This window comes from Mus caroli, unplaced genomic scaffold, assembly GCF_978045245.1.
Source record: "Mus caroli unplaced genomic scaffold, Mus_caroli_1 scaffold_9, whole genome shotgun sequence".
NCBI classification, from domain to species: Eukaryota; Metazoa; Chordata; class Mammalia; order Rodentia; family Muridae; genus Mus; species Mus caroli.
The window spans coordinates 123,313,123-123,325,618 of record NW_028227264.1 but is presented as its reverse complement, the minus strand read 5'-3'; the positions used below and the strand labels follow the sequence as shown (position 1 = coordinate 123,325,618).

At 38.6% G+C, this 12,496-nt stretch overlaps 1 protein-coding gene across 8 annotated transcripts in view; it reads right to left on the bottom strand.

Annotated features, from left to right (window-relative positions):
* Tafa2 (TAFA chemokine like family member 2) overlaps positions 1–12,496 on the bottom strand; it is a 466,821-nt gene that overhangs the window by 29,721 nt on the left and 424,604 nt on the right. For all 8 annotated transcript variants that reach the window (XR_015048487.1, XM_021174838.3, XM_085843221.1 and 5 more), the window contains 2 exons: positions 8,860–9,012; positions 7,539–7,663 (listed from right to left, as the gene is read on the bottom strand). Coding sequence is in view for 7 of the 8 variants with exons in the window: in XM_021174838.3 (XP_021030497.1) it covers positions 7,539–7,663; positions 8,860–9,012 (278 nt within the window). In the remaining variant the exon portion in view is untranslated. The remainder of the gene's footprint in view (positions 1–7,538; positions 7,664–8,859; positions 9,013–12,496) is intronic.

Below are 12,496 nucleotides of genomic sequence, written 5' to 3'. Positions count from 1 at the left end.
GTCCCTGAGAACCAGAAGATGCTAATGTGAATGATCTTAGAAGTGGAGTTTCCCTAGGCTCACCATAAGGAACCACAGCCCTGTTGTAAAAGTGTGACACCCACGTTTTGATTCTACTTCACAAAACCCAAACAACTGATACTGTTGTGGTTCCTGTGCTAGATGTATGACCTGTAGTGACTAATGGACATTGTACTAAGTCACTTCAACTTCCTTTAAATTACTATGGCAGCATCAGAAAACAAATGTAACCTAGTATTGGCACTGAGAGCAGAATTTATTATTTCTATGATTTTTATTTCTTTGGTATCTTTACCTGGAACTTAGAACAGCACCTTAGAACAGTAAACAATAAGACATTTTTGAATTAATATTTATATACCATATGATTTCCTCTCCCTGAGATCTATAACTCAAAAGTAAATAAAATGTTTACCCAAACCTATATTGAAAACTGATATTAAAACATGAGAACTGAGTTGATTTGAAAACTTGGTTAAGGAGTTTGTATCTCCACAAGTTCAATGGAGCAGGCCATGGGAAGCAATCACATATCGAGGTGGCATCTCCTGAGATGCAGAATGAAACTAATCAGCAAGTGGTAAAATCAACCCATGGGGCTGAGACTGGAAGGAAGGAAGGGAAAGAGGAAAGAAAGAAGTGGGGAGGAAAAAGGAGGAGGAAGCTTAAAAGGTATGAAAGAAAGACATCAAAATATCAGAGTATAACTTCAACTGCAGTGTGGCACATACAGGTGTGTGTGTGTGTGTGTGTGTGTGTGTGTGTGTGTGGTGTATAATGGGTCACAAAAAAAGATATATTTCTTACTGTAGGTGCTGCAATATAATTTATAAGCCACAACCCTAAAGGTCATTTGGCTTTGTATTGTGGAATAGAATGCAATTGAAGCCCCGACTGGTTGTAGGATGAAGACAGATGGACAGGGATATGCTGGATAAGAGCAAGCAAATCAAGAAATAACTACCCCACTATAAATGTACTTACATTTGCCAGGCAAAGTGAACATCAGGCAAGGCATGGAGGGAGGTATATGAACTTTGCCGCCTTAAGGTAATGAAGTAAACGTTAACCCCCACGCTATGCCCTCCCTTTGCATTGAGTCTGGAGCAGCACGATTGTCCTGTTTAGACCTACAACACTCAGCCTTGATATAAAATCCAGCTTTGTGTGGAGGAGGCAATGTGAGTCTTCAATCAGCAAAATTCACAAGAAGCTATTTCCTTCCTCCCTTCTAAAAACTAGTCTTATCTGCCTTCCGACGTGATCCACTTATTAATGTCTTACTAATTTAGCTGTGAAGGAAGTGAGGAATGTTCTTGGTGTATACAGCTACAGACCTTGAAGCTGAACCTAGTCTGACATCTTTGTGTGTTTGTAGATCACAGAGCTAAAGCAAGGGCATTGCTAGTCCATTATTTCAACAGCATTAGTCTGGACACCATTTGCCATTGATTCTGATGTCCCTTGCAAGATGCTGCATAGAGATGAAGGAACTCATGAGGCTACCAACAGTCTTCATTTCCCTATCTCAAGTGCATATGCTTCATGGAGGAAAAGAATATCCTATATATCCCTGTGTTATCCATATTGTCCAGTGTAGTTGACTGTGTTGAATATGGTTGGAGTCAGAACACAGTAACTGCTATGCCAATGGTATACTTGCTTTTATGTTTAAGTTATGAGTACTGTTACCATATAGGTGCTCAGGAATCCTTATCATCTGTTCACTTTCACTGTATCACCTTTTTAAAAAAAATCTATTTTGTTTCATGGTATATTACAAATTACATAATTCCTATCCAATTAAGAAAGGTTGAGTATATGAATAAGGATACAAGCATTCCAATCAGCTAAGAATTGTGCCCTAAGAATCCATTTTACACACAGGAAAAGTAGGAGTACCTTGGATAAATAATTCCCAAAGATAATATAGCTAATGACAATATAAAGCCAATTTTAAAGTAAGCATTTTGTCGTGTTTTCCTCAGGAAATCAGACCTACAAGCGATTGACCCCTCTGTTCTGAAGTGTGATGTCCGTACCAACAGAAAGAAAAGGAAATTCTAAAGCTGCCTTGAGTTCCCCAGATCTGCCACAGAGAAATAATATCAAAACATTAAAAGAAATGAAGCCGAGTCTGTTTTTTTACTGATGATCCCAACAGTGTTAACGATATTTTCTCATATCTCACAAGCTCTGCAGCACCTTCCCCTGCTATTTTGTGTTGTATAATTAGCATATAATTATGTGCTCTCATACACGGGAGAGACTATTCTTTTATTAATGACTCCAAAAAAAAAAATCCCTCACTATTTATCTTTGAAAGTGAGTTTAAAAATAAAAGAATAAAAGGGCTCGTATGATTTTTCCTTTCTTTTTAACTTAGACCTAAAAGGTAATAAAGGAGACAGTTTTGTGTGCCATGGACACTCCTAAATTTTTCTCCTTCAGCATGGAGCGGGGGAGTTTGGAAACAGATGTTGTGTCTTCTATGCTCTTCAGACTAAATGGGACTGAGAACAAAAATGCGCTGTTGCCTAAAAGGCTACCTGCCTGTTTCCCTTCCTTTCTGGGAAAGAAAAATAGGTCAGAGTGAGAACAGCAGCCAAACTCTCTGAATGGAGTATGGAGGCAGAGGCAGGGTATAATTCACATTTGTACGAAGGGCAATGAGGTTACACATTATTCAAATGAACTCACCCAGCCCCGATTTCTAGTAAGTTCTGGAAGATACCATCTCCCCCTGCTGAGGCCTTGCATGCATCATTGCTGGTTTTGGCTAATTGCTTTCCTTTCACTGTGAGAATTACCTGAGCATTCCAGATTGGATATGGGCAATTATAAGGGAGGATATACATTACTGAAAATTTTAATCATATCTCCTGCCATTGTGTTTGTGGTAAAAATCCCATATGACCATCATATATTACCTCAAGAAACACAAATAACTCTGGGCTGAGAGCAGCTCCCAAGCTACTTTGTAACCTTTTCTAGCCACTCTTTTGGGCATCCTTTTATGTCAAGGACCTGCCACATTAGGAATAATGGTTTCATCAGGCTCAGGCAACCCTAACTGTCTTATTCAAGATTGGTTAAGTAAGTGGACAGTGATAGCTGTGATGGTTTGAATATGCTTGGCTCAGGAAGTAGCACTATTAGGAGGTGTGGCCTTGCAGTAAATGTAGCAGTGTGGGTGTGGGCTTTAAGACCCCCCTCCTAACAACATGGGAGTCAGTCTTTACCTAGCAGTCTTCAGATGAAGATGTAGAACTCTCAGCTCCTCCTGCACCATGCCTGCCTGAATGCTGCCATGTTCCTGCCTTGATGATAATGGACTCAACTTCTGAACCCATAACCCAGCCCCTATTAGTTCAAGGCCAGCCTGGTCCTACAAAGTGAGTTCCAGGACAGCCAGGGCTACACAGAGAAACCCTGTCTCAAAAAAAAAAAAATGTTGTCCTTTATTAGCCTTGCCTTGGTTGTGGTGTCTGTTCACAGCAGTAAAATCCCAAGACAAAAGCAATGAATACAATAAGTACTTAGGCTTCCTACTAACATAAGAATTATATCTGCTTATGTTTTGTAGAAATCACCTCCTCTGTCCAGCATTCTCTCTGTGCCATACTGTTGTGCTCCAACCTATTTAAAGGACATTTCTTCTTGCCTTCCCTTTTAAAAAACTATTTCAGTGGAAAACCCAGAGTTTATGACATTGGAGTCTTTGACTTTTTATGGCACTATAGCAACATTCAACTACACATTCATATTTGTGCAATTTTGATCATCCAAGTATACTGTCATAGCATTTAGTTCATTGAGAATATCTAAGTATATTCATGTTTTACAAGTTTTTTTTAATTAAATACCTGCTGTATTTCTCTATGCTCATTTTATCCACATACCCAAAATTAGCCTTATGAAAATACAGGATATTAAAGCCATGAAGACCAGGAAACAAAAGTCAGAGAGATGGCTCAGGAGTAAAGGGCATCTACTGCTCTTACAAAGAACAGGAGTTCAGTTTCCAGAGCCCAATTTGGGTAGCTCTAGCCCCATGACTCCAGCTCCACACCTGATATCCTCTTCTAGCCTTCCGGGGCATCTATACTCATGTTCTGTGATCAACATGAAGACATGAATGCATACATACAAAGAGAATTTAAAATTATCAAAGGACAAGAAAAATTAAAATATATATCTTAAAACGATTTAGGATAAAAATGCTTCTTATAAAACAAAAGGAGGTAATTTACTTTGGTAATTCAGAAAGTTCCTTCTTTCAAGTCATTTTTTTATCTTCTCCATTACTGCCTTCTTTCATTTCTAAAATGAAATTTCTAGCCTTAGAATCACTAGAAATCTTAGAAGCAATTTAATCCATGCACTGGATTAAATACAACTGTAGTAATCTGAAATGGACGATGAAAACTCACCTCTCCCTTGGCTGCTGGGCAGATGTTAAACACTGATAAACATTGTTAAAGTCACTACTAATTTTAACAGTAAATTCACTCAGTTTTAACTGTAAGACTGGCTTCTGATGTCCATTTTCCAGTCAGCAGAAATGCTGGAGGCACATAGCAATCTAAGTCCCTAATTTGCAGCTGTTGGGCTCATTTTTGCGGCCCTGAGCAACAGAACTGTTGGCCTATACCCACTCATACTTCCTGCCTTCCACTGTTGTTACCAGCTGTTAGACTAACCCTCAGGTAATGTAAGAAAGCTACTTGACAACCACAGATCATTTCTATGGCCCTAGAGACATAGTCACTGTGGTTTGAAGCAATCTCTATCAGACTTTGTGTTATCATGAGTTTCAAGGAACTCTAAATGACCCTACAACTAACTAAGTTAGAGGAGGACTTCCCCATTGACCTGTCAGAGGGATCAGTATGACTTATATTCAAGAGACAGGCTATAATTGGTCCAAAACATAAGCATCAATGACTATGGTTGATTCAAACACCATTTGGGGGCTATATAAGCTTACTTTGCAGGCTCACTTGTTAAATTGGCTGAGAAACAATGCCATGAGCCTGTTGCCCTAGTATAATATCAAACTGAATATAAGGAGGCTTTCCTTGAGTAGTCTTTTCTTGTCTGCTTTCAGAAGTGAAGGCTGAACTGGTAACAATAGAGGCAGCAGAGCCATCATAACAGGTGAAGCACAGAGGAGGCAAAACAGTATGGGTGGCAGTTGAGTTGTGGAAAGGGGAATACAGACAATTTTCTGACAGCTGGGGAAGCAATTTGGGAATATGCCTGGCAGAAAGATAAAGGAGAGAGAAGGAGATATGGAAGAGGAAGAGAGGGTGAAGAGGGAGGGAGAAAGAGAGACTAAAAACGGATAAAATTGGAAAAGAAAAGATTAAGTCCAGCTCCAGGACTGTGAACACTTGAGAGTTTCTCATTTTTTGCTCCTTTGTCCAGCCACAATTGTCACTATCAACTCTAGACACAAAGAAATCTACCAGGGAACTCACATTGGAAGAACTTCCTGCCTGGCCACAGTTTTTTATCCCAGGCCAAGGATGGGTGACAACATGTTTTATAAGGTCTTCCATTATCAGCTGCTCTTAGTGAGGAAAAAAATGACAGAATATCTGATAGTGTTACAAGCCACAGAGCCTCGATGTGCTTTTCCTGCCCAGGGCTACTCATTCTTTTACACATCTTATTTCTATCCATTGCGGTAAATTTTGTGAAGGTGAAGCTCAGCTTTAATTTTGGATTATTTAGAACATGGCCAACTGGGAAGGAGAGGGCACCATTGGAAAATAATCTTTGAGAATTCCAATAGCATTGTTTTGACCTTTTCATTCCAATGATCCAGAAAGTTAAATATATTCTCAAAGGTCTACCTCTTAGAAAAGAACTATAGGAACATTTTATCATTATCACTGACAAATATTAAATCGCATGTTAACATTAAGTTAGAGGTACAGATTAAGGGATCAATTTTGAGAACTGAGCTGTGTGGCTGATTCATAGTCCCTCGATTAATTATTGTCATGACCTTGTCAAGTCACTTAACTTTGCAAAAGTATTGGTTTACTCATTGGTAAAATGGAGATTAAAATATCATCTTTATGGGGCTATTAAGCGGAGTAAATTAGATAATGTATTTAAAGCACCTTGTTCAGTAGGCAGCATATGTTTATGGGTCCCATAAATGTCAGCTTCCCCTTGTCCACTGAAGTAATGAAAACACGGAATGGCTAGAGAGAGCTTACCTTTTTTACTTATTTATTTTGTCAATGTGTTTCAGAATCTCAAATCTTTAGTAAATTCTCATAAATTTTCTTTTTAATAGAGATAGTATGAGAAAAAATAATTTCATGTTAATAAATACAAGAAAATTTTATATCAGAACAATGTTTTTTTAAATCATAATAAAGTAGAAAATTTGTAACGACATTGAATAATATAATTATTCTAATTAAATAATCATGTTCTTACTTGGTATATTTTTGGAAATATTTGCAAAATTCAACCAACAAATTAGACTCAAGAATACTTGGCAAAACAACAAAGTATGGTTTTATCTCTGTTATTCAAAACATGGTCACATTTGTGTCTACTGTCAAGGCATTGATTATATTACTTGACAGACTAGAATGTGTTGGGATGATATCAATAAAATTAATCACTTGAAGATATGCAGAAAATTAAAAAATTTTTTTCATGTCAAAAAAATATCATTATCTAATTTGGTGTCACTCTTTATAAAACATCCTTATATAATTATTTTGTTTTATCATTCAGATATCCAATCTACTTATAAGTATATAAGAATTTAAATAATTGCATTTAAATAATTGTATTTAAATTTATATATTCATATTTTAAAAGGAATTAAAATTCTTCTAGTCCAGACAGTTGATGTAGTCAATGGGGAAATTAAAACTAAAATGGCTTTTCCTTTCTTGAGAACAGAAATGCATCCCTGTCCTGAGCATCATTTGTGATCCTGAGGTTGTGAGCTGCCTTTACATTACTCTAATGGAAAATGATTACAGCCCTTAACCTTTAACCCATAACCTGTAACCCGTAATCTTTAACCCTCAGAGAACTATGTAATGATCCAAATCCCAGGAAGGTCAAAATAATTGCTTTCACAAAACAGAAGGAACCCACGTTATAGATAGGAAGCCATGTATAAACTAATCCGTCTTTATCAGGGCGTATTGCCATAGCTACTCAGCTAAACAACAGGGATTAGGGCCAGTTGTCTGCCATTTAGAATGGATCATGGGGATATGGGGTGGTGTTCATGCCCCTGGCAGTATCTTATGAAGAGAATTATTTCATTAATTGGAAAACATGGAGGTGGATGGTGTGGGTGGAAGATGAAATTCTGAAATAAAAAATATGCTATGAATGAAATGAATAAATAGGAATTTCACATTATATAAAAACTATGCTCTCGTTCTGCAAATGTCACTTAAGTTACCACAGCACATATCCTGTTCCCCACTAATTCAGCTTTTTCCCTCCCACCCTGGCTGTCCACTTACCCTAGTTGTTTTTACTTTGTTTCCAGAGGAACAGCTCCATCCTTTGCGATCTGGAAGGACTTTACATTCCTCTCCCTCCAGACATGGCTGCATATGACACCACCACTTTTGTTCCACTATGGATGCTATGAGGAGAGAGAAAAATTAAATTCAATATCTCTATTTAGGACTCACAGGACAAAATCACTGATCTAACTAATATACATTGTATTTTCAAGAATTTTCTCATATGTATATGTTTTTCGAGATATATATGGTACCCTATTTCAAGATAAGGCTTCTCTATGTAGCCCTGGCTATCCTAGAACTCACTCTGTAGACCAGGCTGGCCTCAAATTTACAGTGATTCCCCTTCCCTCTGTCTCTCAAGTTCTAGGATAAAAAGGCATGTGCCACCACACCAGACTATTTTACCACAATGAGAACAACTAACATGGGATATATTGGGATTATATTATACATAAATATTAATAAATTTCTAGATTTTTCAACAGAAAGTAATAACTATACTCACAATGTTGAAGAATGTTTCAAGCGAAAACAGAAACTTCATCTGACTGATATATTGAGAGACCTTGCACTGATTTATATAAATACATAATAAAGTATACCCATGCCTGGATGAATCAATATTTTAAAGTCAATGAAATTCTCCCCATGAGCAAGCTAAAAATCAGGAGAGTGTTAGTAGACTTAATATGATTTTTTTTCTTTTTTTATTGTAAACAGTAATTTCTTCACAAGGAATAGGCCACATAACAAATTACTGTTTACCATACAGCAATTAATAGCCTCATACAAAGATTTATTATCTACTATAATAATGTGAAAAATCAAACAAAGAAACTAATATTTATATTCATCTCCATTGAATTATCTAATGTGAATTTTATCTTCTGCCAATCATTCGTGTACACGGTGTTGAGTTTCCTTTTTTTTCTCTCTCTCTCTTTTTCTTAAACTCTGTTCATAGCTTTTGAACATATATTACTCCACCATTCTTAGTCATCTTGCTTTTCCCAGGTAATTTTTGAATCTCCTATCTACCAGTAAATCTACATTTCATGGCAACAATATCAAAAGCACATCAACTGACTGAAACCTCGTTATAATGCTTTTGAAACAGAACTACGCGAGCTGTGATTCACTCTTGCTAGAGCTATTCACATTCCCCACCCCCCAAAAAAATGCTCCCAAATAACTTCCTTTCTGCCACATGATTTACAGTGTTATCCCCCTTGGAGTAATGGTAGTAGACAGCATTATAGTGGGGTTCCGATTCCAACCATGCTATTACAAAGAGCAATGGAAAAGGTCGCACCATCCACACAAGACGGAGCAGCTCGGGTAGTGCCTGCCACCTGCCCAGGGAAGCAGGAGCACTTGACCGTTTGGGACCGTTCTTCTATCTTGTTCTTATTACAGCATCTGTGCAGCGCCACAACCTCGCAAGTCCCAGTTCTAACATGGTGAGCTGTGCAGACAGAAACAAGAGATGGAACAACGTTGAGAGGCTTTGGACACTTCCTGGTTTTAATTAAAAACACATCAACTATAGCTTTATAATGGATCTGCCATGCATGGAACCGGAAATACAAAGATGTCGACTCCATAAGGCAGGTTTGATTTCTTTTCTAAACGTGCAGAGACCATTTCCATCAGTAAATGCTTGGCGAAGCAGAGACAATTGGTGACTAGATTAGAAAGAGCTGTTATATAGTCTCAGATACAGAGGCAATCTGTCTTGCCATAAAAACATATTTGTTTGTGTATTTCACATCTTTCTATTCAATGCATTAATCAAAAGAACATAAACCCCTGGATGTGGCACCCTGCAGCAGGCTTGTTAAAGCCAATTGCACACTCCCGAAGTACGATATAACAATTGTGACCCTTTTCAGGGGACAGGGTGAGGCCTTGGCAGGGGACACCCTCTTGGGAAGCAGTAACATTGTGTGAACCCTGCATTCTCAGAATTTTTAGCGCTGTTTCCCTGGAAATAAACTAATTGGAGAAGTCAAAGTGTCAGTGCTTTCCTACGTGTTCCAGCCAATGTCAGGGTCCACAATCACCCCTCTTTCCATTTCGCCTGAGGAGACAACTGTTACCAAATGGCAGTAACCGCAGGCAGAACGTGGATGGATTATATCTGGAAGCCAGCCACTTGGAAAGCCAGTCTCATAAGCTGCCAGGCTCCCATAACCATTTTTCTAACCTCCAAGTAAGATGACCGACAGAGCTTTGAGGATGATTGAAAACTCTGAATCTCATGACATGCTTTGAAAGGACTCTAGTTTGTCTACATCAGGACTGCTTTCTCCCCACATCTCCTCTTCAGCATATGGTCCTGTCTGTGGAACAGTAAATCACCAAGTTTCATCTCCTAAGACAAAAGACAGCTTTAAAAATTAAGCATGTATCTACTGAAAAAGCACGCTTTCAGAAAATGTTAATGTAACATTGAAATAGAAGTTTAAATAGGTAAGTAGGAAATCTGACATAGTCTAATGTTGTAAACACTTTGAACTTCCTCTTCCCATAAATAAGATCAGCACATCGTTCATTTATATTAACTTGTCTGCTAGAAATGAACAATGGAGTTGGCAGTAACTCGGGTAAGGTAGCTTGCTTAAGCTTTTCTGAAGGAAAAAAAATCCTATAGGCGTAATTTCTTCTCCCTCTATGTGAGATCAAGAAACTGAGGTGATATACACCTTTGACAGTCACTTGTCAGAACAGTCAAGAAGCAGGCGCAATCTCCAACACCACAGATATTTGTGTTACTATAGATACCACTGGGAGATGTTTTCTATGTTTGATTCAACTGCATGTATTTAAACAGAAACTAAGATAAACAAGACACAGACTTTTGAACCTACTCTCTTCTGCTCTTTAAAGTATTCTCTTAGTTAAGCATGAATCACTTGCTCTTACCTCCCCCAAACCCACTATGTTTTCTGCTATAATATACAAGTTATAGTGCCTGCTGTACTATACTTGGTGACAGTTAAAATGAGTGACGACCACGTATCACAAATTCTCTGAGTATTGGATACATAATGAAAACAACAGGACAACGTCTTTTCCTGTCCTCAGAAAGCTTATATTGCTGGGGAGAAGACAGATAATAAACTCCCAAGTAAATTATACAGGAAGTAAATATTTGAAGAAAATCCAGTGGAGAGATTGAGAGTCATTGAGCAGGGAAAGAGCTCTCATCTATATTTGAACATTTCAGGGCATTCTCTACTGTGGATGTGCCTTGAATGCGGGCTGGATTCTAAGAAGGCAGCATCGTTATGAAGATCTAGATAAGGAAAGCAAACAAAGAAAAGAAAGGCAATGGCCTGTTTCAGAAACTGGGGCATGTTCTGCTGTGCTGACAATGTGGTTGAGGTGCCTGGGAGGCCAAGAGTGAACAAGGGAGAGGTTGAGGGGAATGATTCAGAAATGGAGCACTCATGTGATGGCTAAGAAGAGATGAGCTATTTCTTTCTTTAGAAGGGAAAGTCTTTGGATAGGATAGGCCTCCTCTTGCTCAGGCAGCTCTGTGGTGACTGACGTGAGAAAGATGAAAGGGAGTAGAAATCTGTGACCATGTGGCTCCAGGAGACTAACAGCTAAGAGCTAAAGAGCCAAGAGTAGATGGCTGACTGCTACTGAGAGGAGAACCAGCAGGTGAGGGATGTACCAATGGAGAACTTAATCATGAACTGAGCAATTAGAAGCTGGTGGTTTGCAGGGCTGTGATGGGGCAGGGCTTTAATCCCAGCACTCAGGAGGCAGAGTCAGGCGTATCTTCAGATTCAAGGCCAGCCTGGTCTATGGAATGCGCTCCAGAACAGCCAGGGCTACAAACAGAAAACCTGTCTTGAAAAACAAAAATAAGGAAATAGTTGATGAGTCTAATAGAGAAGGCCTGGAAAGGGACATGGTTGGCAGGAGAGGGATGTAGATAGAGGAACATATTTGTTTTGGGCCTGGTAAGTGTGAGGCTTAGAGAGCAATCTTGGTTACAGTTATAAATGAGAGAATTATTTATGAAGTGGAGTTTGGAGGAAGGAGTTGGGCCATAAGCATGAACCTGAGAGTTCTAAGTCTACAGGTTGAATGGAAAGCTGAAACTCAGTGGGCTACTGTAGGAAAATGACACACAGATTAGAAGGGGGAAGAAATGAACAGTAGACATGGATAGAAGATGTAGAAGGCAGCAGAGCTAGAGTAGCTGGCGCGACAAAGGAAATGCACATAGAACAGAAGCACTGAAGGGCAAAGAATAAAATGTACCTGAAAGGAGGGATTGATCAGTGCCGTCAGACCTGCTGAAGATCCAATTAAGTGAAAGGAAGTAATTGTCCATTTAGAAAGTAATAGACCAGCAATCACTAAGGCAATCCCAAGCAAAGAGAATAAATCTTCAACAAAGACATCAAGAATTCATGAAGGGAAAAGGGAGTACTTTCAATAACTGGTATTGTGACACCTGAGCATCTAGAAACTAAAATCACACCCTTTCTTTACACTACATAGGAAAAAAAACACAAAACAAACCCAAGGCTTAAATGCAGGTCCTGCACATGCAAAACTCTTAGAGTAAAACGTAGGAGGAGGATGTCTATGGCGTTGGTCTGAGCACTGCTTGGTTTTGAGATATAACTTCTGTTGTTGTTTATTGGTTTTTGTTTGTTTGTTTGTTTGTTTGTTGTTTGTTGAAGAAAAAGGAGCACATAAAGCAGATATCTGTGGAGGAAGAAATAGCAATGGGAGTGTGGCAGCGATTTAGTATGTATCCATGGTTACATGCAGAGACCATGATGGATGAAAAGTACCCTAGTTTACAGATTTGGTGGGGCAAAAGATCTGTGTGACCACAGATTATTTGGGTCATTGGAATTTTGATAATGTTTTAGGAAAACAGATATGTACTGCAGCAGGCTACACTGTACAGCTCCTCAGAT